This window comes from Oenanthe melanoleuca, chromosome 13 (genome assembly GCF_029582105.1).
Source record: "Oenanthe melanoleuca isolate GR-GAL-2019-014 chromosome 13, OMel1.0, whole genome shotgun sequence".
Taxonomy (NCBI): Eukaryota; Metazoa; Chordata; class Aves; order Passeriformes; family Muscicapidae; genus Oenanthe; species Oenanthe melanoleuca.
Window position 1 is genome coordinate 533,185 of NC_079347.1, and position 24,446 is coordinate 557,630.

Genomic DNA, 24,446 nt, shown 5'->3' on the forward strand with positions numbered 1-24,446 from the left:
CTGCAAACCCTTCTCTCCTTGCCGGTCTGGCTGAGGTTTTGCTGTGCTTAGCAGCTTCTGTCAGGGCATCGCAGGTGTGTGCATTCCCGGCCAAAAGGACAGCGGGGAGAGCTGGACCTTTAAAAAGAGATGTGCATTCCTCTACTGCAGTCCTCCCTGGTAGCTTCGGAGTAGCAAATCTCAGTGCAGAGTCTGGGACTTGGTGCATGACAGCGGAGTTCTGTGCACTGCACAATCAGTCGCATCAACTTTGTAAAGGATTTGCTTTTTAATTTTATTGTTATTCCTGAACTTTGTAAGAGAGAAGAGGTTTTCTATCCGTCTGAACCATGACTGGCTGCTCAAGGAGATGCAAGCATGGGATTGTCACATTTGCCCAGACTGTTTTTAAACTCATCACGGGCACTCTCAGCAAAGGTAAGGGAAAGATTTTCGTTTATACCATTCCTCAGTTCTGTTACGTTTGCAGGGTGAGTTTTGTAGGCTTGAGGGAAGTTTCTGATAGCGTTTGTTATTTGTCTCTTCAGAGATGTTCTGGTTTAATTCTGGGAATTAACTGCTCTGAAAGAAGTTGCTGTGTGCAGTGAAGATTGGAGTTGTGCTGGAAAGCTTTATGTAATTGTTTCTACCTTGTGTTGTTTGTATCCTGTGTTTATCAATCTGCCCTGACCAGCAACTGTAGTGAGTTATTTCAATGTGTTCAGAGATGTGTTTGTGAAAACAATTGATGTGCAGCCTAAAAAATTTAAAGACTTCCTAACCATCAGTAAGAGGTATTTCTCTGTGTCATTTTATGCTTTACTGTCTCTGCTAATTTGAAGCATGTGTTGCTGCAAAATCTAGGTCATTGCTTACTGCATACGTTTGAAATACCTTTTGCTTACCTAAGTTTTGTTTGTCACTTACACCCTTTGTGCTTTCCCATGTGAAAATGAAAGAGTACCAAACTTATTTATGCTGTCCTCTTTACTAAAATCAAACAACAAAATCAACTCTCTCTTCTTCTTTGTAGTCTAGTAGTTCCCCTGTTGGTGCCCTCAGGTAAGTTATGTTATTTTTGTGGTACATTCCTCTCATGACATTTCTTGGCACACCTCTGGCAGCTAATTATGTGAGTATCAGTGATCTCTGTGGACACTCTTGACAGCTGTAAATACTATAATAACTATAATACTATAATAATTGTAATAACTGTAATACTATATTTGAATGCTGCTTGCCTGTTGAAATGTGGTCAGATTAGGTGAGGGTCAGACTTCTCCAAGTTTTGTGCATTTGGTTGGAGGCAGAGGTGATTTTGGGAATTGATAATAGGGTTTGAACTAAATTATGAGCAGAGATATTTGTAGAACACTGAAGAGTCTCTGTTATGATGCAGTTTTTTAAAATACAAATCAAGCTCTTTTTAACGTGGTCATTGTGCAAGAGCAAAAAAAAGAAACACATATTTTTCATGTAAGTTTAAAATTCTTGGAGGTGTGTGGCTGGGTTGGCTGTCTGGAGTGCTTGCATATGCTCTAGTATGAATTTGAATGTTTAAGTGGTTTCTTAGGATAAACTAAAGCAGGCTGAGGTAACTATTAAAAACAACAAATGTAAAGGTGCCAAGAACTGTGAAGAGCAGTTTACTTTTGCAGAAACTGGGAACATTTCTTCAATCTGTCTCTGTAGAAAAGAAATGTAGTTCTTAGACAGCTTTCTCATATTAACATTACTGGCTTGCAAAAGAAATCTGCACCAGAAAAATGTCTGCTTTACGTTAAGTATACCAGAGGTTGGTTTCTTCTAAAGTCAAGGTTGGTTTAAAATTGCATCTGTGTGCACTTAATTCTTATTCTTCCACTTTCCTCTGTATCATCCATATCTTGCCAAACACCAGCAGAGGAAAGAATAAAGCATCATAAAAGTATGTAATACAAAAAATCTGCAGATTTTGGTTATAATTCATGGTTAATGCCAAGATGCCCTTCTTACTATTAAAAACAAGTGAGAAAAACAACTTTCTTGTCATGCTTAGAAGAAAAGTTAGTGGTGATGTTTGCAAAATCTTGCTTTCTACAGCATGTCAGTATGGTGAATTTGGTGTACTTTATTTGAACTTTTGCTCATTAGGTAGTGGTATACAGGGTGTATGCTATTATAGTCACAAGTGATCAATGGTAAGTTTTGTGCCATCTGTTTGAGCTCCACTCAAGGCAAGAGGAAGCTTGTGTTGTGGCCATGTTTCCTCACATGTACATCTAGAGCAGTTCGTCTAATGCAGTGCTTTCAAGCAGCCCTTGTGTTTCTTGACATAATAAATACAATAATAGGATGAGACTGCCACAGTTGCGTTTGCTTTGGCAATGGGATAGACGAAAATTTAATCTGACAACAGAACAGCACTGTATGAAGAGCTAGAAATTAAAGCGTAAAATGTCCAAGATCTGTTTCTCCTGCTCCCTGCTGCCTTCAGAAGTGTGCCAGCATTGCATTATTGTAGTGATTGCAGCCAATACAATTGTACACTTTTACCCATCTGTTTTCCATGCCAGTGTCTCATTTCAAGCTGTTTGGATGCGATGAGAGTGTCTTCCTAGGTTTCAAAGAACTTAAAACTCTGATAAATTTCTTTTTTTTCCCATTCAGCTTGTGTTTTGAACTGAGAGAACCTGATTCAGGAAGGAATAAATCCACATGAATTAGTTTGTTGCACAGACATCAAAGATCTGCTATAATTAGAATAAATGTTTCCATATTGTTACCTATGAAAATCATAACTAGAAAGATAGCGATTAGAAAAAAATATTGCTCAAGATTGTTGAATTTTGAAAAAAGTGTCAGTGTTTATTTATTTGTACGTTCATCCCAGACCTTATTGTTTAATATTTCTTTTAGTAAAACTTCTGCATGTAAAGCCAAGCAATAGAAACCATTGTATATCTCTATTATTGGTTTTTTTAAACTTACACTATATACATGCTTTTGCATATTCAAGTACTATCGCCTATGTTTCTCATCCCACTCCTGCCTCATTTCTTTCATACTGTTTAATGTGAGATTTTACTTTTACTCTTAATACCTTTTACAAGGAAAATCCTCTAGTAGGCACAAGTTTCACTCTTCTTATGCTTGAGCCATTCTGTGGGTTATTGCAGTTGGAGGTACTCCACAGTTCAATTGGCATGTAATCCTTAGCTGTGCTTTATGGCTTCTGCTTGTTTTAATAATAGCAATGGTTATTTACAATAGTAAAATGAAATTGATTGCATCTATGAAGTCCTTTTTGCAGCAAGGTGTGAGGAGACTGTGGCCTCTCCCTGCAGTGAGCTGTAAGGGAAGAAGCACACCTGATACCACTGTGCAGCCTCCAGCCTGGTTGGTATGTCCTGATTTACATCTGCAACAAGTCTATGAGGCTGTAAGCAAAGGATGTCATAGCTGTACTTCTGAAAGCTGGACTAGCAAATTTTGCCAGTTTTCTTCTTAGTATTTTCTTATTTGGAAAGTCTTAGTACCAGAGCAGATAATTTTTGCATCTGTGCGATAGAAAGCTTTGCATAGTGTGATGTATACATTGAAGAAAACGTGCCTGGAGAAGTGTGCCCTGTTACAGCTGGCGTGAGCAGGATAACTGCCTTGTTCTTCTTGGCTGGGATGGATGTTCAGTACCTCCAGAGAAGATTGTAGGAGAGGCTTCTGGAAATACTACCACATATGATGTACAGTGGATAAGCAGAGCACTTTCACTGAAGTTGCCTTTGTGAAGAGTTTTTGGGAAGTTAAGGTGTTCTTTCATATGTGCAATGGTGGTACATTCTCCACGGCCTGGAAGTAAGTAGGACTGGCAAGAATGAATTTGTAGAGGGTTTGCTATTGAGCTGAACGATTAAACAAGAAGCCTGTAAGTGTGAAGATATTGCTAATACCATTAAAAACCTAGAAGGGAAGGGCCTTGCTGGGTTACCAAAAACGAAGCTGCAATGAGACTTCTTGGATTTCTATTAATGTGTTCTAATTATTAACACAAGGAAAGCAAGATTCTTTTAGGAATCAATGCCTTAAAAATATTCATTTGCAAAACGAGAAACCAGATAAGTTTCTGCAAATTAACTACCCTTTCACCTTTGTTCCAGAACTTTCACTCTTGTAGTTGTGCTCTAAAGATGCTTGCCGAAGGCAGTCGTTTCTGATTTTATGCTTCTCCCAGTTCTGTTCCACAGTATAATTCATCTGGAACTGGTAATTTGTCTGCTTTTCATAGTTTTAATTGCCTAATTATCTGTTCTGCTGCAGTGATAAAGTCTTCAAACATCTTACTCTCCCCCCAGTCTCTCCCAGCATGAAAGAAAGTATTCTGAGTGTTTTACAGCTGTGTGGTCTGTTTTGGTGCTTTGTGAATTTAAATCACAGCTAGTCTTCTAAGATGTTATGTGAGATGAGTGGTCCCCCCTAGTCATACTCAGGCTCTGTCTCCTCTTAGAGGAAGTTAATCTCGTGCCTTTGGAGTATGCTAGCACTACATTGTCCTCATGTCTCCAGCCTCTGAAAATGCAAGGATAGGGTAAATGTTGCTAGATGCCCAAAAGACTCAGGAAGGTTCATTACAATTGTTACAATCATGCCAGAGCTCCTGCAACTGTGTGACATATAAAAAAATACTCTGATCCCCCTGTGGCAACATAGCCCCTCTTCACTCCTTGAATTAGGGCTACTGCCTTCAAGTTGAGGGAAGCTCTAGTTCAGAAGGAATTGATGCACCAGTTCTCTCTTTATATTACTTTGGAATGTTTTAAATGTTATTTAATAAGGAAAGTGGTTACAGAATCCATAATAATGTGCTTTTATAGAGTGGAGTTAGATCTTGTCAGTGTTTACCAAATGGCCCTGAAAGGTAAGGGTTTCTGTACATACACTGCTGTTAGAGGCGGGGCTGTTGCTCTGAGGTGCAGAATAACCGTTCACTTAGAGAAGAGTCTGGACCTGCTGAAGCTTCACCATGCAGTACCAAATGATCTTAACTTTACGCTGTGAAACACTTCAGTTTCATTGCATGATGGGGACTTTTGCATGGTGTGACTGTAATTTTTGTTTTGCTCTTTAAAAATGCCATATTATCTGGTTACATTTTCTCCGTGATGATCAGCCTGTGAGCCACTAAGCAAAGTACAAGTCTGTTTGGTGTTAAACGTTAAATGTTAAACGTTTGTATGCCTATGAAAAACGAGCTGCAAATAAAAGCTTTGTCTTCTGCAAAGACTGTGCTGCTTAAGGAATCTGAATATATGTACATGCACTTTTGTCATCAAGAGCAAGATGTATTATAAGAGTTGAGAGTGAGAGGATGTGATAATGCTCTAGTCTCCCTTATAAAACTCTCTACAAACCTCTGCCTCTAAACTAATGTCTATGCAAGCATACAGCTGGATGTGGCTGCTGAAAATGTATTAGAAACTTAATTATTTGCAATGGTGTAGCTCTGAAAGATAAGTATATAATGTTACTTAGAAAACAGAGGAGCTGTTTCCAAACTGGGGCTGATGCAGATAGTTCTTGTAATTCATGCCCTTATTGACTGCTCTCTCAGGTTTTGGTAGTTGCCTCTGAGGCCAGAATCTCTCAATTCTCAAGAGCACCATATGATTGAGCACTAGTTGTCTGACAGTGTTTAAGAAATGCAAGTTATGGAATGTTAAAGCAGTAGCTTGTTTAGAGTAGCTCTTATTTCTCGAGCAGAGGACCTGGAGGATGCAGTGTGTCTGAGAATTTTACAGGATATAAAACGAGAAAATTGTGGCTTGTATTTTTGGGTGATGAGATTGATTGAAATTTTTCTTCCCAGACATAATTCATATCGAGTGATTGTGTAGAAAAGTAAAGTTGGAGGGTAGGGGTTCTTATGTCACATATTGGCTCTTTACCGATACTTTATGGTATTGCATAGTATTTTCTTTGTTTCAGTTTTTTTTCTATAAATGCCTATCAGAGGATGTATTACACTAAAATTACAGCAATATCTTGTAACAAATGGCACTGTAGTAATGCAAAGAAAGATTAGAAAAGGAAATGGAATAAAATAATATGATGTGGAAAGAAAAATTGTGCATAATGACAGGCATCAAGGTTTGCTTCAGTGAAAAGTGCATTTTTATTGGTTGATTAGCCTCATCATACATTGAAGAGGTACCATGGTTGTTGATCTTCTCTTTTGAAGGAGAGCAAGGGAAGTGATGCAAGTTACAAGCTGAAATAATGCTAGTCACATGGTAGGAGGCTGCCTGACATGTTTCCAATGTGCATGGTTGTCCTCTCTTCCTAAAAGCAAGTTTTTAACAGAGGGTTTCACTTGTGACTCACTAGTGCTATATCCAGAACTGAACTGAAGTAAGTAAGTCTTGTTAAGAAGTGCTAATATGTGGTTAAAAGCTATTAAAATGTAAGCTATTATTTCTTCAATTAATTCAATGCAATAGGGTTTTTCTAAGTTCAATTTGAATTTGCTAATACCTTGTTCCAGTCAGATTTGTTGACTGTTATTTCCTTAAATTTTTTCTTAGTCAAGAATAAAAGAGGCAAAACTGGACTATATTTGGTGTAATATATAACTGTTAAAGTGTAAATTTCTACTAGTTCCTCAAAGAGTTGTCATGTGAAATGCATGTCATGTGAACTTCTGCCATTGCAGTTTTCTTTTGCATATACCTTTTGTTCACCTGTTCTTTTTGCATGTAGTTGAATGGCATTGTGGGTATTTTCCCTTGTAACTTACAGCCTGAATTCCTTTCTGAAATGATTGTGCAGTGGGGAAGTCACTGAAGTGAGAAAATAACCTAAGAACAAGAAATTAGTGCAAAATCTAATTCTGCAGAAGAGATGAATTGGAGCAGAAAGAAGAAAATAAGATCACTCTGATCCCACCTGTCTAGGGAAAGCAAGATTTCTTTCTGCCAAAGCTGCATATAAGCATATAAACATATAAACAGAAAAGAAAAAAAACCCACTGTTTTCATGATTAAAAAGAAGTACTGAAATAGGGGCTATGCTCTTTAATCTCAGATGAAAACTTAGCATTAGTTCTGCTTAATATCTTCAACCACATCCATAGTTTTATTGGAACTGGAGAGCAAATTAATATTACTTAAATAAAATGTGTCATACAGCCCACTTGTAACTTCTGCCAAAGATGATCTGTTATTATTTGCAGTTACATAATGAGATGTGCAGAGAGACTGGGGAGGTGGGTATCTGGGGATTGTAGTCTGTGTAAATATGTTATTGCAGTGAAGGATTGCTACTGGCAGTCATCAAACACGAAATACTCCACTTAGTACTACAGATACGAATCACAAATTTCAGTCTTAGTTGCATATTTGCTGACTCTTGAGACTCTTGGACCAGTCAGCAGAGCAGTCCTGCACCATCTGTTCATGAAGCTGTTATTAATTTTATTTTTCATTATGAAACAGAAAAGATTGCTAAACATCAAGTTTTGTTGTATAGCTTTTAAATTTTATTTTGCCGGAGTGCAGTATATGCAGATCCCTTTAATCATTTGAAATATGTGCTTTATTTTGATATTTCTTCAAATTCTTCTTGGTTGTCTTCCTCAAATGTCGATGTTTTTACTGATCATAAACATATCAAGGGTAATAAATTGCTTTTCATTATTATATCAGTCAGGAAGTGAACTTGATATTACAGTACAAGAGATAATATTAAATGTGGGTAAAGTTAAAGAATTTGCCTATAAACTAAACTTTATCATCTTTTTCCACAACTGCATGATTTTAGGAGGGACTGAGAGAGGTTGGGTGTTAGGTGATGGTATTTGTAAGTAACAAAGCTGACTGTCTTATGTGAAAGAAAGGAGAGCAGTAACAGGAAGAGAATAATGGCCTTTGCAAACGAGACTTAGGCAGGATTGAGAAGCCGATATGTAGTTTTTTGGGAAGATAATTTTAAGAAAGCTGGCTGCTGTTTGTGGGTGTGATCCTCCTTTTATGGTAAGATAAGCACTCTATGAGACGGATATTGATGAAGAGTGGAAACATGTTAGGGTAAGGGCAGAAAGGACCAAACAGGAACAAAGACCTGAAAGGACCAAACATGTACAAGCAGGAACTATTGGCAAGGGGATTTAAGAGATGACAATAAAAGATAATGAAAATACACTGGAAGTAAGACAACAGCCAAGGCTCATGAGTTCTGACTGGCTCAAGGCTAATTCTTCCTTTAGTCTTCAAATTCTTTCTTTAGTCTTTAAAAAACAGTTTATGTGACCTGTTGCCATGCAGAAAGAGCAGCAAAGCTTACTGTAATGTGGCGTAGGAAAAATCAAATTTCTAGGCCAACCAACCTAACTTCCCTGAACAGATAGTTAATAGAATAGATTAGGGGGAAACACCCAAATATTAGAGATGAGCCAACTTTGAAATTACTTCCTTTACACCATTCCCTGCCCACCTAAACAACATTATACCCCTCCCCAGCTAGTCAGCTTTGTTTTGTCAATAATCGGATGTGAAAAACCCCACAACAAACCAAAGAATCCCACTTGTGCTTTCATTAGCAGAACTTTCAGAGTAGAAATATTGAAAATAGAGGATGTGGCATTGCTTTATGAGGTTTGTTTTGAAATCAAGGTATCTGACATTTTATAATCGAAGGAAGTAATTGAAATAGCTGTTAAAAGTCTGTTAAGAATGTATTTAATTATGCTAGCCAGATCTACTACCAGCTTAGTCTGATGTTGTATTGCTGTGGTTAGGTGTTTGTAGCTGGGGACCTCAAACTTTGTACAGTTGCTGAGGTAAATTGACTGAAATTTGGATTAGGATCATGACAGCTCTGTACAACTTTATAGAATAAATGGTAGTATTCAGTGTAATACAAAAACTAGTACTGTTAGATTAGGAAGGTTAGAGGTTGCTTTTCCTTCTCTTGGTGATATCTGAGCTTTTACAACTATTAAAAATGCTTTTATCTGATTAGTTTACTAGTGATGATTTTACTCTGATGTTTTTCTGTACTTTTCCTAACCTTTGCTTGTCCCCAGCTTGTCAACTGTGCAGCATCTGGTGAAGTGTCTCAAGGTTTTATGGTTTTGGTTTGTGGTGGTTTTGGTTTTTTGGGGATTTCTTTCTTGTGTTTGCTTGAGTTGGTAGGAGTGCTTTATTTTGTTTTCTTGTTCCATGCTGGGCTTTTTTTGTTTCTGTCATATTGTGGGATTTTTTTCACCCTAAACTGTGTTGCTTCCATCATAATGAATCTATTGCTGTTACTCTGTGCAAATTTGCTTCTTAAAAGTGTTACGATATGGTTCCGCTGGGTAGAACTTTTCAAATGTGCAGTCATAACTGCCCAGGTGGGCACCAATCTGGTTTGTATCTACAGCTACTTGAAAACACAAAGCAGACATAGACAAATAAATGCTATTGGTCTTCTGTACAGGATTGTTTCTCTCAGCTACAGTGAGACACATGGTAATGGTCTCATTAAAATATTTTTGTGTCTTAGTCACTGCGCTCTTGAATGATGAAAAAAGCTTATGTTAGTTTTTAGAAGTTGTACCTTCATTTTTCACAGTCAGGTAAATTATTAATTTCTGCTCTTGTATCTCTGACTACTGCAATCAGATGTCCATGTCTGGTTTTGACATGGAACTGGGTTGAGTTGAAAAGATGGGGAAAAACAGAATTACACATTAGTTTTTGATTCTTCTTTTTAATTAGCTTCTGTAATTGGAAACTGTTTTCTAATCTTAATATGTTTAAGTATACTGCTATACAGTGCTGTGATTTGAGGTCATGAAGTATTTTTACTGAGTCTTTAAATTTCATTCTTTTTTTTTTAATACTGCCTTCCTGTAAAGTCTTGATATTTTAAAGCTGCATAAAATACTTCTCTCAAGGCCATCTGAGAGACTTTAAATGCCACTGAATGGGTGATTTGCTGCATTTCCACGTAGATAAATTCTATGCAACCAACGTAAAGAGTAGAGTGTTAACTTTGAGAATATAAAGTGATGGAACACGCATGTTGCTAATCTTGTTCCAAAAGAGCTACTGCAGGTTTTTATTCATAACTGTTAAAAAATCCTGCTTTCCAGTTAAGAACCATCTGGGCATCAGGCTCTTTGTAATGTTCCATTCATTGAACTTTTTGAATAAGATGAGAGACTACAGGAGCTCCTCATTTATTACTTGTCTTTTTTCTTTTTAGGTGGCTGGGGACATGAGAGCTTAATTTATTAGGTTTCCCATGCTGACAAACACAGGTTTTTATAATGCAGACTGGATCTGGAGTCTTCTTCTGTGTAGCATACCCAGCCTGTAGCCTGCCACTAGCTGTAGCTTGCTCAAGGGGCAGGTTGTGGCTGTGCCAGCCATCCCGGTGGCCTGCTGAATTATTTCACAGCCTGTGACCTGAAATAGAATTGTAGGATAGTTCCATGGCCTATTCAGATGTCTGTTAAGTGACAAAAGATATATATTTTATGATTGACCTTGCCTGAAAGGTTCCCTTTTTCTTTTCCTCAAAAAAGCAACAAAACAACCACCACAATAAAGACACAACTTGCTTTAAACTCACCTAAACTGTCCATTCTCAAGCTGCTCATCTACAAATACCAAGAGCAGGATTTTGTGTTTGGTTTCTTTTTGTTTAGTTTGTGGGTTTTATTGTCTTTTTAAAGGCTGTTTTAGCTGTTATTTACATTCCTTCTTTTTGACAGACTTATGCAGTACTTTTTTCATTCATAAAAGAACACATTTAGGAGATTGGAGTACATGGGTAAGGGTGTTACGTGACCTTTATGGTAAAGGATCTAGTTCTAGTATTTCTCTTGAAGATTTCCAGGATCTCTGTAGTGTTCATTGCTTTTTAGTCCAGGCAAAATACTTCGATGCTTTAGAGAGCAGCTCTTGGGCACAGTGTTGTGAGAGAATGTTTGGGGAAAAAAGCCCCCCAGTAAAAACAACTTTGTCATGCAGGTATTCTATGTTCTCTGACATAAAATGCATTTTTAGCTATTCTTCACTACTCTCTGAAGTATTTAGCATTTTTAAATATCTTTAAAGCAAACTCAATAATCATAAATTTGGAGCACTATAATGGTTTGGCTTTTTTAACAGTCTGTAATTTAAGCATGTTGCTAACACACTTTACATCTATTTGTATTAATATCTACTGGCGAAGCATCTGGTTTTTTTATCCTCTCATATTAAGCCTCACTTATGAGACTAATAGTGTGATATTATCCCTGCAGTTTATGGATTCCTTGGCCTTAAATACTGTTCTCAACTTTACCTCACCAGTTCAGTGTAATCTTCCTTCTTTTTGCAATTTTTCTCTAGTTTTAGTTATATGTGTTATGTATTTAAATATACTAGTGCATATTTAAATGCTCTGGAAAAGCAACTGATGCTTTGTCTATTGAAATGATCAAACAGTTTTGTGCTTTTCTGAAACCAGTTTATCTTGTGACTTCTTGGAGGTAGATGTGCCAAAGACTGGGATTTAATCACATGCATTCAGTGCCTCCCTGACCTCAGGTCAAAATGAGGTGTCACTCAAGAGCCCTGGCCTGAAGGTGCAGTCGAGTTAGGAAGTCAGCTGTGAGTCAGTTAAATACTTGAGGCTTCTGCTGAAGTCAGCAGTAACAGCACAGTTGACACCATTATTTCTCCTTGCTGTGTTGTAAAAGGGGTGGCTTTTCCTGAGTTGGTCCTTGGAATGCTGCAGGCTGAGCCACAGCACTGAGCAGCTTACATAAGCAGCTCACATCTGAGTCAAAATTTCACTTCACTTTTTGCATCTCTTCCAGTGGCAGACCCAATCCTCTAATACACTCTGCTACACTAAGACCTAAGTATAGAAGTCCTGTGCATAAGGCACAGTCAATAAGGCATTCTTAAAAGAAATGTATTCCTTCGGAAAATGCAGAGGAGACCCTGGGGTAGCCATTTTGGGAGGAATAAAGCCACCACACATAATAAATTGGTTCCTAAGCTTGTGCTGAGCATTTACTTGACAGGTATTTGGCAGTGTATTTTGGCAAAGGCTCCTGAGTGTGGCATGTTAAAACGCCAGAGTAGAAACTGCCAGGAACATTACAGAGGATGTACTTTTCTCCTTTTGGACATAGCTCTCCTATATTAATTTTTGGGAGTTAGCTTTTTTTAAATTTATTTTTTCTTTTTGTTTTTTTCTCTTTGTTTTAGCAGCCACTTCCTTTCATTTGCTGATCATGGTGAAAAACAAACTCTGACATTGTTTTGTTAGTAATGTTGGATAATGAATGTACTGGGATAATATTTCAGCCTTTAAACAATACAGAATTGTACCCCATTAATGAGAATAATTACACTGTAATGTAATTAATTTAAATTTGTACCTAAGCCCTGAAACTTCCCTGTGAATGACAGCTCCTAGTGGATAATCAGTTGTGTAATGTGTACAGAAGCTTGTACCAGTTTTGTGCCAGATGACAGTCAAATACGGTATGCAGGAAGTATCTCATGTTCCACCTGTGTCCAAGGCCAATTTGAAATTTGGCTGAGAGAAAACAGTAATTTTCAGAAAATAGAGGAAGTCTCTATACATGCATCAGAGCATTCTTAGAAGTCTGGGCTCTGGAAACATATATATCTCTTTTGTGAAATATCTTGGTGCTAGGCATGTAAACAACTGTGGTTTGGCTTGCTGTATTATTAAGGCATCACAGATGTATTTTACTTGTGGTTTAAGAATGGTATTCTTCAATTTAGTGTTCCTACAGAAACATGAGTTGCTTGTTTGCTCCCCTCTCCTCTTCCCCAACTTTGATGACCTGGACAGGAGAACTAGAGGCACAAAAGGCAAAGATCATGGGTTGAGATAAGAAAAATTTACTGGAAACAGCAATGAAAAGACAACGAACAGTTACAGCAACAATACTAATAAAAGAGTGTACAAGAAACGATTTGCACCCGAGTTCTCACCCCGGCAATACTTGACCATTCTCTCTGCAGTGCTACCCGGACTGGCAGGAGGCCTCTTCCCGGAAAATGAGTTGAGGTGCTACAGAATAACCTCTGGGTCCTGGCCAGGTCCCCTCCCTGCCACTGCAGAAATTAACCCTTTCTTGGCTACAACCAGGACACTACGTTCTTTATATCATAACTTCGTTTTTGTATCAGTTTTATAATCTGTGCAAGTGGCAGCCAGGCAGTCTTCCTTGAATGGCACACTTGTCTCAAATAAGGCAAGGCTAAGATTTAAGTTAAATAGAGAAACATACTTTTAGAATAGGCCATTACCATTTAATGTTACCATATCCTGTACTTTATGCACATATTTCTTTATATGCAATTGGTGCATTGTAAAGTCTGTGGATGTGTATTTTTGTTTTGAGGGGCTTTCTCCCTTCCCTTTCCCAAAAGCAGTGAGGTCCATTATAAAAAATATACCTTTTTGCACCATAACAAAGCTACTTTTCTCAACAGACGAGTATGCCATGAGTGCATATGGTATTGGTGTATAAAGGGTGTGTCTGCCAGTGATGATGTATATGGATGTGGCACCAACTGATCTCAACCAGACAGAAAATTAGCACCCTATCCAAAACGAGGAAGAAGAGTTTAGTAGTAAATGTGAATTGTAGCTTTGTAAAGCAGCTCCTAAAGCCCAAGGAAACAATGGAAAGTAACTAAGTCTGTGTGGTTTTGAGGTGTTTTCAGGCATTCCTGGGAATCAGTTTTATATTTTGTTCTTGTGTAATGGATTAGCATCTGTAGTGGTTGCTATTCAATTTTTTTGAATGCATGCCCTTGATTTGACACCTGCCATATTAAAAGTCACAAAATGCCAATAAGACAGGCAGAACAAATGCATCTTAGTATCTTCCAAAAATCGGTACAGTCTATGATAGATATGTATTTTTTACTGCCATGCAGAAAGAACAGAAACATACTGACTAATTTTTACCAGAACAATAATCAGACATCCACCAGTAAACATGAGTGTAGGCCATAGGAAAGCAAAGAGAAGGCCTTTTGAGGGATAAAGTCTGCTTAAAATGACGTTGGTCTGTGTTCCTCCTGGGTCATAGTAACACGGGAAAGTCTGGTATTTTTTGAAATTGCTTGCAATTGTTTCTATTCGTGCTTTAACTTCTTTAGAGTTCTCCAACTTGTCTGGGACATACGAGCACTGAAAAGAGAAATCAAGGTGATTCATTATAACAAATACTCCAAAGTTTTTAGTTAAGTCAGATTAAGTGAAAAACTCATGCTAGTACTGACAAAATCTTCTGTGGCTTGGCATCTCTGGAGATTGTCTTGGTTTCATTGTCTATTTGCCATGCCACACTTCCCTGTTTCCATCAGACTGTCCATGCCCCCAGTCTGCAGATTTACAGACTGGAGTTATGTTGTTGGAAACCAATAACATACAAGATCAAAAACCCCTGCAGTCTTTGACACTATCACTTTATTATTGTAATGCCAAGCTCCAGTTCCTAAGAGAGCTTTCTAGGCACTGCCACAACAGGAAAGTGTTCATTGTGCAGAAATTCACACTGGCTTGTCATTGTGCATGAGAAAGAAGTTGTTTCACTGCACGCCTCTGGTTGTAAATAGTAGAAAAATATACTGAGCATGTTGGATGCTTCCTACTTGTCCTTGTAAGTATATTGACGTGTGGGAATAATCCAGAGATTTTTAGTCTATTTCAGTGGAAATAGACTTTGAAGCAGTAATTATTTTGCTGTGGTTCATAAACTTTTTTTCCTGCAGTATATTTTATGTATATAATAATGCTTAAATGTACTTAACTGGAACCTGGCCAAGGCAAAAGCAGGGATGGTTCCTGACGTGAAAATTTTACTTGCATTAATGCAATTAGGTAGGACCTCCAGAAGTTGCCTCCTTTTGCAGTGAACAAGACTCTTGTTTCCATCTATGCTTGGTAATTTGTCTTTGCTCCTTCATTGCGTGTAGCTTTCCCTGAGACTGTCATTATAGATAGGCATTAGCTAGAAAAAAATCTCTTCAGCTGAAGTGTTCTATTCTATTAGGTTTGCATTGTGGGAAGCTCTAATCTATATAAATGCTTTGCACTTGGAATCTGAGTGTGTTTGTTCTGGATTTTGAAAGTACATTAGTCTTGGGCATCCAAGATCTGAAGAATTTTCACTGATTTGTTTCTTCTTTCTGTCTAAAGTGTGCATCATGTTGCCATTTTCTCCTTCTTTATTCCCTGCTTCATAATATACACCTGAAAACCAAGTAAAATTTGGATTTGTGCTCTTTCTTTGGATAGTTTTAAACTCGATGTCTCTCATGTGCTAATTCAACAAGGAACTGAGCAAGCCACAGCTTAGAAACCATTTATTACAATGGGTCTTCAGTTGGGAGACTTAAATATTTTAAAATGTTCTTAAGTGTTGTGTATTCGTGTTGGTGTAATTCCTTAGAAAGTATTAACTTAATATATAGTGTAATGTTTAAAATAAAATACAAAACTGTGTAATTTCTGGGATGTTTTAAAATTGCCTAAATCTATGCCCAGACATTAACATGTAAAAGATGAGTAATTCCAGCTGTTGCTGTGCCACTTGGTCAGCCCCTCTCCTCAGCAATGTTAGATAATAGCAGAGAAGGGGTATGCAATCTGTGTTGCAAGTACCTTGGGATTTTTTTCCAGTGTATCTTCAGTCTGGTAGAGCATAACCTCCTGTCCTGAGGCTGTCAGATTAACCCACACCTGTAGACAGGGATAAGGAAAGATTTCCTCATCCTCTGAGCCTTCACTGTTTGGGCAGAAAACTTTGTCCTTGATGTTGGCTTTGAGTACCTTGCACAGAGTTTCTGTTGTCCAAACACTGAAAACAAAAACAAAAGGTATTCCTTTGAAGCTCATCAGAAGCATCTGTTGCGAGTTGCATGTGAAAATACATCTGTGTGTGGTGGCTTGGCTGGAGTTCATAGCTGCTCCATTCTGCTTTGATGAACGGTGCCCACCCTAATTCTATGGCTACACCTGGAGAAGGGTTGCCATAGTGAGTAAGACTGGGAAAGCATTTTTGTTGTTTGTGCTGTAGTTTTTATGCATTCTGTGGTTTTCAGTTAGATTCTGAACTCTCCATCTGTGATTGGTTTCATGTTATTCCAGAAAGAAAAATTGCTATGAATTTTAAAGTTTGGTAATAAATATCTGGAATGCAGTATACTCCACATCTTAGAAATATTTTGACTGATTTCATTCAATAAGCCTCAGAACTCAGATCATAATCCATGTTTTTCCCCATTTCTCTTTTTCTTTATTGCATGGGCCTCTTGCATAAATAAGTAGCAGAATTTTGTCTGGAAAAAGTTAATTTCTGCAGTTGTTTATCTGTTTTTCTTAAGAATTACATTTCTTTTATTGATAACATGTTAAATTTTGCTCACAGTAGTACACTTTGGTGACAAAGAAAGTCAAGAAGCAGCCTCACTCCAGTTCTTACGAAACTACTCTTGATTCATGTATCCATCTTTTGTAATGTAATCTGGAGGCAGGAAAATAAATACTTAATATAAATAATACTTAATAAAAAATTAATTACTCTGTTTTAAAGAGAATGCATTTAAAATAGTTTTGATATTAAAGATGTTCTAGCAAGAAGAATGACGTGGATGTTCTTACTTTCTCTGTCATAATCTTGAAATATGAACAAGCAAGCTGTACTCTTTGCCTTGTTACTTTGATATTTTGCAAATTGATTTTGTGTGTGTTGGCAGAATTCGCAAAATTAGATAAAAGGGTGGACATAAGTAACTCCTTCAGCATTCATTATGTTCTGTAATATTTGGTGTGGCACACTGGGTTATTGAAGGTGCTAGTTTCTTATGATGGTTAATTTGGAAGTAAGATACAAATTCATGAGTGAACAATTTTACCATGACTTGTGTTGCTCAGTTTTTATTAAACACGACACTCTCCTGCCCATGAAAGTGCTTTGTTGAGCTGTTTTTATTTATGCAAGACTTGGCTTTTCATTGTCAAGCTTTGATAAGCGTGGTTGGCTTTTTGATTCTACAGTAAATATATCGATTTAGTCTGCTTAGCTCTGAGGAGATATTTTCCTCTTTTTTGTGCTCTCTTGTGCCTGATGAATTCTTGGCACACTTTTTTCTCTTCTGTCTTATGAGCTCTTTTAGAGCACTTAGTTTATTGTACAATATACTTACATGTATTTTACCACTTTTTAATTATTGTATGTAATGCTAACAGGAAGAAGAATAGCTCTGTTTCATAAACAAATGGATCTTATTACCTCTTAGTGTAAAATGGCACAATGGTGATCCCAATAAAAAAGTACATCATCATGGAGCATGCAACCATTCCCAATCCCAGGCAGAGGGCTCTCGTCTCCCCTCGCTTTTGTGCAGTCACCAACTTCTTTCCCAGCATGATTTAGACTTGTGAAACTTGAACAACTTCTTTTTGGTGTAAAATATAATACAAAAAAGAAAGGGAAAACATGACAGTTACTGTAGTTATGTAACAAGTTTCTGAAATATAATCAATCATCAATAATCATCATATATAATCATCAATAATATAATCAAACAGCCCCATTTTTGCAAAAACTAGAACTAAAAAACAAACTTGCTGTGTATTTTGTAATCATTAGACTCCTCTTTTTTAATTTATTGTGTAGTACCTTAAGAGGTGCACATGTCTGTAAGCCAGGAGGTTAGATAGGAAAACCTGATCACTTCTGGAGAGAATTCTGTTAACAGTCCAATTATCTTCAGCCTTAATTCGTTCTCTTTGATGTTGCTCTCTGAAGTTAGAGTTGTTTTGCTGTATATTGGTAAAGGCTGTGTGAAAGGAAAACCTTCCCAGAGTAGAAACATTTTTTCCATTATGCCTTTTCTTCTGGATTAGTTTGAAGTGCGGTTGTCTTATATCAAAAGAACTGAAATAATTAAAAATTTTGTATTTGATTTTTCTGACTTCTGCATGTTTGCTTGGCCTTGCCCATTCAGAGCTGCTCCAAACCTGCTGTCTGAGGAGTGTTGGAGTAACTCTGGGGAACTAAGTCTTGGACAGAGCTATCTGAAGCAGAGCTCAGAACTGACTGGCATTAGCGCCTCCACTTCCTTGAAAAAGAGCATTTTAAATGATCTACTATAAATGATCCATAATGTTTTGTTGAAGAGAATCTGAAAATTATTGCCATAGGCCATTAAAACATTATGAGAAACATAGAGGTTTCTATAGAAATAGTTCAGAACTTTCACTACAAGTTCAACCCACCACCAGTATCTGCTGCACTGACACCTGTGATTGCACGTTTGTGGGGTTTTGTTTTTTCATGAAAGCATGGCAAAAGCCGTTTTTGTGGAAATGACTAGACCGGCAAGATTTGTGTGGGCTTTTTGGAGATAAGAGCAGAAAGACAAGCAGAAGGAGAAGAAGGAAATGTTACATTCATGCCAAATCAGTTTTTCTTTGTGTTCTGCACAAGGCAGTGAGTAGTGCATAGCTTTAGGCAGGGTATTTTCAGGATTTTAGTTTCAGGTGTGTGCAGCTTTTTAGTGTTTATCCTTATTGGCTGGCCTTCAGGATGGCATAGTTCCTGCCTAAATCCGCCTGTGTTCAGACTTAAATTTATATACAGTGTAAGACAAGCACAAACCAAAGTTGGCAAATAGGCTCTGAGCTCTTCAGGTTATCTGTGAATAGATGGTCTCCAGCTGCTACAGGCTGGCAGAGCTGTGGTGTGATTGCAGGTAGGGGACCATGCTAAATTTGGTGAAAGATGAGATATACCTCAAAGCTATGAGCATCAGCTCTTCAGGAATGAATGGAAATATATTCTGAATATTCTTTCCTTTCCTGCTACTTCTGTTTTTCACTGGTAAAAGTGCCTCACTTTGGCTGTTTAATGATTAAAGGAAAAAGATACTTGAAAATTAACATCCTGCTATTTTTAGACTGCTAAAACATCCGAATGTTAGTTCTATTAACAACAAAAATATAGATATATGTAGACAGTAAAACAGCTTTGGTCATTTAGCAGCAGAGCTTGTGGTTAGTTGCAGATTTTAGGTATATATTTTGAAGTTAGTAGTATGTGATATCATCAAATTGGAAGGCTTTCTTTAGGTATCCCTAGAAACTAAACAAGTTATTTTTAGAATACTTAATTTTGTCCACTTTCATACTTAAGTTCACTTTATATGTAACATCCACATCCACTCTGAATTTTGCATAGAGCACTTTGAGAGTAATTGTTTTTCTGATGACCACGTATAATTCACTGGCATTGTAAGAAGCATCTCAATTTGAAAATTACCACGGATTAACTTTCCCTCTTTATTGCCATTTGAGTTTAACACGAAATGTGAGCTAACGCCCTTAAGTGAAGCTGTACTGTGTTTTTCTTGATCAGTAGGGTTATAGGTAGAATATGAGGTATCAAATGCTTCCAGCATGCTCGTGCTGCACCTGCATTCTCACGTGTAACTGTGCGGAGAGGCACATGCAGCAAGGAAAAATTGCACAGTAAGTGTCAGTGACTATTCCTTGGAGCCTTCCATAATTTCTTTTAGTTTGGAAAATGGGAAATAATGCTTAAAAAATCTAAAGGATTCCAAAGTATTTAGAAAATTGGAACACTGTGCAACACAGTACCTAAATACCAATTGTTATTAAGATAGCTCTCCTTTACCTATTGTGCATCTTGGTCAGAGGGGAAAGAGGAATATAAGAACATTATCAGCTGTGGAGCACAGGCCCTGAGATCAAATGGTACTAGAGTAGCAGGTCCTTATAGCACAGTGGGGAGAAAATGATAGACGAGTGAAAACCTGTGTTATTAGCAAGAAATTCTTACGTACAGTAGCAATGCTTAATCTTTAATTTTCTGTGAGAAATTGGGAAAATGAAAGACTGGTACTGCCACTGTGACTTGCAGAAAACATCTAGTGTCCTAGAGCTGTTTACATATTGAATTTTGATGAACACGGAGCTGTCCCATTTGCACTGAGAAACAGTGGGTTAATCAACCCCCTTGTTACATGGAAAACAAGAACTGTGGGACTATTAACCAAAGAATTAATAAGAAATCTAATTGTCCCAAAAGTCTGCTGGAATGTCAGCCACACATGCAGCGGATGTATACCACCAAACTCATCCTCCTAATAATCTAAAACTAGCAGAACATCTCTTTAAGACACAAAAGGAACTTGTAAATTGGAAATTTTTCTCAAGTGGCCCAGAGGTTAAATGCAGTGTTGTTCCCCATCCTGACACCAAACTGACTTCCTGACCTTGGCTCTCTGCAAGGGCTGCTAAGTGATGCTGTTTGCCTTTGCAGGCAGAGAACTGCTCCACCCAGAAGGGAATAATAAGGACTTGTAAATTATGCAGAGAATGTTAACAAGAAAGGTTAATCTCAAAATATTACCCCGAGTGCCTCTATAGACAGAAAAAATAACCAGTTAGGTCTTTAGGCAATGTAAAACAGGGGCACTTATATCATTGTTGTGTTGCTGTAGCAAATTAGCTGTAAATGTGGTCCCTAAAATACATGTTTTTTGGTGCGTTCTTCTGCTTTCAAATGTAGAAGACCAGAAAAATCTGTGACACTATTTTATGCATGTGCAGAAGAATTTAAGAGGAAACACAGGACTTCGAAGGAAACCCATGTTCTTTTTTTTTTTTCTTTCTTTCTTACATAAACATTCATATGTACTACTGCTAAAAATCCTTAATTTTCTGGCTCTCAAGACAAAGCAAAGTTGCATACATATAGAAAAACATATTTAGTTGGAATTTCTTCTTTGTTTCAAAGGTTAATTTTTTTGAGATTAAAAGAATGTTCTGTCTCTTTGCTCTGTCTATGTATATTATAGGGAGTGTTGAAATAGCTGAATTTGTGTTTCCTCTGACAAAACCATTAAATCTTCTAAAATTTAACACTGCAGAAAACTTGATTGGCCATGAATGAGTAAAATTGAACTGGAAGATGTTGAAGTGTACAAAACAAGGCTTAGTCCAGCCTTCAAGAGAATATGTAAATGTATTTTTGTACTGCAGATTTTATGCAGTGGTTCCATACTTATTAAGAATGTATAAACTGCAAATGTTTTGATAATGTTCCCTCTGTCTAATCTTGTTCAGTCCAGTTAAATTATACAATACATTAGCTGTGTAATTTTGATGTATAATAAATGCATTCATAGCTGCTAGTGATAATCTTAGGGATGCCATCCGCTCAGGTTTTCAATAGTCCCCTGTTTTAATCAGAGAGATATTTGATGCTTGGCAGGAAGTCTCCACTGCCTCCTACTCTCCCAGCTTTTGAGGAGTTTCTAGTGGTGTGACCTCTGTGAGTTCAGATGGGACCTCTGTCTCAAGCTATCCCAGACTGCTCTTAATTTGAATAAGGTGTGAATAGCACTGATGAATTTATCTCACTTGCAGAAGAAAGGCAGCTAAATCCCTCTCTTGAATTTAGGTTGGGAATAAATATTACAGTGAGGTGGTGTTGTGTTTATTTGATTTAGTTTTTTTTTGAGCTGATTTATCTCACACTATATAGTGAATCTCCAGTGAACACTTATGTATTGCTTTCAGATGAATATTATGTTTTAATACAGCATCATACCAAGAAGCATGATGCAAATCATCCACATCTCTAAAGCAATGAGGACTTTTTAAGCAGGCCTGTACCCTTTGGCCTCCACTGCTGCTACATGCAAAACAGCCTTTTGTTTTCTCCTGTCAAATGCCAGCTTAAGCCACCTTGTTTTATTCTCAGAACACCTTCTACAGACAAAACAAAAATCACAGTACTTGGTGACAGTTTATTGCCAAATGCTTTTTGTGAGAATCATTCGGCAAAAGTTTTAGATTTATAAATATGAGCTCTGTACTGGTTATGTTACTGGAACGGAGCTCATATTTACATACATGACACTCTCTCTAGGTAGAGCTAGTTGGATCATTCACACTTGCTTATCTGTGTTTCCTCTGTACTTCAACACTGTTTAGACTGTTTCTTTATGTTTCAATCCTATGACCATTGTTTTCTCCTCTGCTGTCCCACCACTTAGAACAGGCTATAGTCAAAACTGCATTTCTGCTAGCACTTTCTTTCCCTTTCCACACCCTCCGTTTCATCCTCTAGCAGTTACAGGCATTTCTTGCTGGTCCTGGGGGAATGCTACGCCCTGGGAACACCAGGTTTTTTTTCATTACTTTATAAGCTTTCTGTGTGTCTGGGGACCACAAATACAGTATGTTACAGAATGATGTGATGCTGAGCCCCGATGGAAAAGTGCACAGAAAAATTTGTTGTTTTAGAAACCCAAAACTGCAGTATTTTGACTGTATGATATGATACAATTGTTTATTCTATGAAATATGTAGTATAATTTTTCTTTATTACTGAACTGTTTACTGGATGTGTCACTAAAGTGCATTAAAGAAGTTAGCTTTTTTAATTGTCAAAAAACATATGCAGTTGTTTAAGATTAATTCTATTAGCTTTTAAACATGGTGGTTCTTAAAAAAATTTAAAAATGGGGAGAAGAAAGAAGATACTTGCTCAGTTCAGTTGTTCTGAAATCTTTCTGGAGTACTTTCTCCTTTGATTCAGTGCTATAGAGGGCTGCACAGAAGGAATCAGTTTAAGAGCAGATTTTTGGGAAGCCTTCAAGAGTTTATGTGCCAGGTTCCTCTCTAACTTAGGGGTAGGTAAGCACAACTTCTAGAGTAATTCTGAACACCCAAAGCCATGAGACTTCTAAGAGAAAATTTGCCATTAAAATGAAAAAGAGCTATAGTCTTATATGAGCTATGGGCTCTTAATTTGTGAAAATATTATTGTTACCTTTGCTACAGTTGTGAAGAATTATTAGATTACATCCAGTTACAAAAGAGAGAACTCAGTCTGCATACTACAGAAAAGTTGCCTGTGCTGTCCTCCATTGTGCTGCAGATATAGAGTGAGAAGCCTTTTGCTTCCCAAAATACTGTACTTTTAAAACCAAAAAGCTTCACAAGTTCCCAAGGAAAAACAGTTGTTTAGAAATATACTCACAGTTTTTGTTGAAACGCTGCTTTCTCTGATGGAAAAAGTCTGTTATGTGATAGACTTAGGAGAGTAGTGGAGCTCAGAGCTGTAAGTGATTTTTATTACTGTTTCTTTGTCCTTTCCTGTACTTCTCTGGGTTTGCTTTGCAGTGGGTGAACTCCAAATTCAGTTCCCCTATTACAAAGCCTTTTGTAACCATAAATGGTAAGGTATGAAAGAGCACTGTCCTTTTGGAAATAATTGCTGGAAACCAGGAAGCCACAATACTAAGGCTGAAATTTCTCATACACTAGAGCCCCTTTACGGCACATTCTGGTGGATTGTGTTAAACTATGGGCCTGCTCTGTTTCTACAACTCCTTTAGTTTAGAAATCTGAAAAATTTTTTGGGTAAGATTTAAGGATTAATCTGTATTGATGACCAGTGGTATTGATTCTTAATAACCTGAGCCATTACCAGCTGTTTGGGAATGCTTAATTGCCATAGTTTTCAGTGAGTTTGGATGCAAAAGGTGCTAAAATTCTAACTGTACACCAGAGCCTTATAGATAAGAGCATCCATTGTGCCATAGGTGCATTACTGTCTAGCATGTTACTCTAGCCAAAAAGCCAAGCCCACCTCTGGGTAGGCTTTTTTTTTCCTTTTTTTTTTTGAGGGAAACTCTATTATTGGAAGTCTAAAGGAATTGAAATGAGTTAATCCAGTGGAATCATTAGGAAAGATCTGTAAACAAGGGTAGGATATTTGCCCCCCCTCCCTGCTTTATGTGTCTCTCAATTAGCTGTTTCAGTTTAAGCTCTTCTTCTAAACTCTCATTTGGTAAAAGATTTGAAGTTGACAGGCTCAGAATGTTCATGCTGTCTAAAGATAACAGATGAATCTCCTTCAGTAGGACCCTTTTGTATTATTACAGATCCAGAGGAGAGCACACAAAGCTAACCTGGATTTTGATAACTGTCTGGTAGACATTTACAGCTAAGTAAGATGCTACTATCATCAAGATTGGAAAGATTTATGACCATAGTAATTTTATAATACTTGAGAAGTGATGTAGAGAAATTTTAAAATTAACTTTTGAAGTTTGAGAAAAAGGGATTTATGAACAAAAGTTATTTCAGATAGAATAGGACCTGGTTGAGTGGAGTTTTTATAATTTTTGATGTTTAGTAATCAAGACAGGATATTTCATAGACGCAGTCTCTGCTGACTTAATGAATAGTCAGGCTTTTAATGAGGAGCTCATTGTAAGTGATTTTTGGGTTCTGTGATTCAGGATTCAAGCTAGAATACAAAGTAAGCTGTGCTGAATGAAATCTATGAATCCTCAAATTGAAGGTTTGTCTTCTGTCTCCTTTCCCTGTACACCTTAACCCCAATGGCCAAAATAGATTTC

At 37.3% G+C, this 24,446-nt stretch overlaps 2 protein-coding genes across 2 annotated transcripts in view; one reads left to right on the forward strand and one right to left on the reverse strand.

Moving 5' to 3' along the window:
- Positions 1-244: 244 nt before the first annotated feature.
- The window catches only part of LOC130258692 (Kv channel-interacting protein 1), a 236,706-nt gene continuing 212,504 nt past the window's right edge, over positions 245-24,446 (forward strand). The window contains exon 1 of the mRNA XM_056502313.1: positions 245-417. Within this exon, the coding sequence (XP_056358288.1) occupies positions 330-417 (88 nt within the window). The 5' untranslated portion in view covers positions 245-329. The remainder of the gene's footprint in view (positions 418-24,446) is intronic.
- On the reverse strand, positions 12,851-23,231 carry KCNMB1 (potassium calcium-activated channel subfamily M regulatory beta subunit 1). The gene is made up of 4 exons (XM_056502316.1): positions 23,060-23,231; positions 17,276-17,441; positions 15,646-15,841; positions 12,851-14,169 (listed from the first exon to the last, which is right to left on the reverse strand). The coding sequence occupies exons 2-4, from the start codon at positions 17,410-17,412 to the stop codon at positions 13,900-13,902; spliced, it is 603 nt and encodes a 200-aa protein (XP_056358291.1). The 5' UTR covers positions 17,413-17,441; positions 23,060-23,231; the 3' UTR covers positions 12,851-13,899.

Coding starts and splice junctions, on each gene's coding strand:
- KCNMB1 (XM_056502316.1), bottom strand. CDS start 17,412: ATGCTGGGAAAGAAGTTGGTGACTGCACAAAAGCGAGGGGAGACGAGA. Junction 15,842..17,275: donor GTGCCATTTTACACTAAGAG/GTAATAAGATCC, acceptor TTTTGTTTTCAG/TGTTTGGACAACAGAAACTC. Junction 14,170..15,645: donor CACTGGAAAAAAATCCCAAG/GTACTTGCAACA, acceptor TTCTCTTTTCAG/TGCTCGTATGTCCCAGACAA.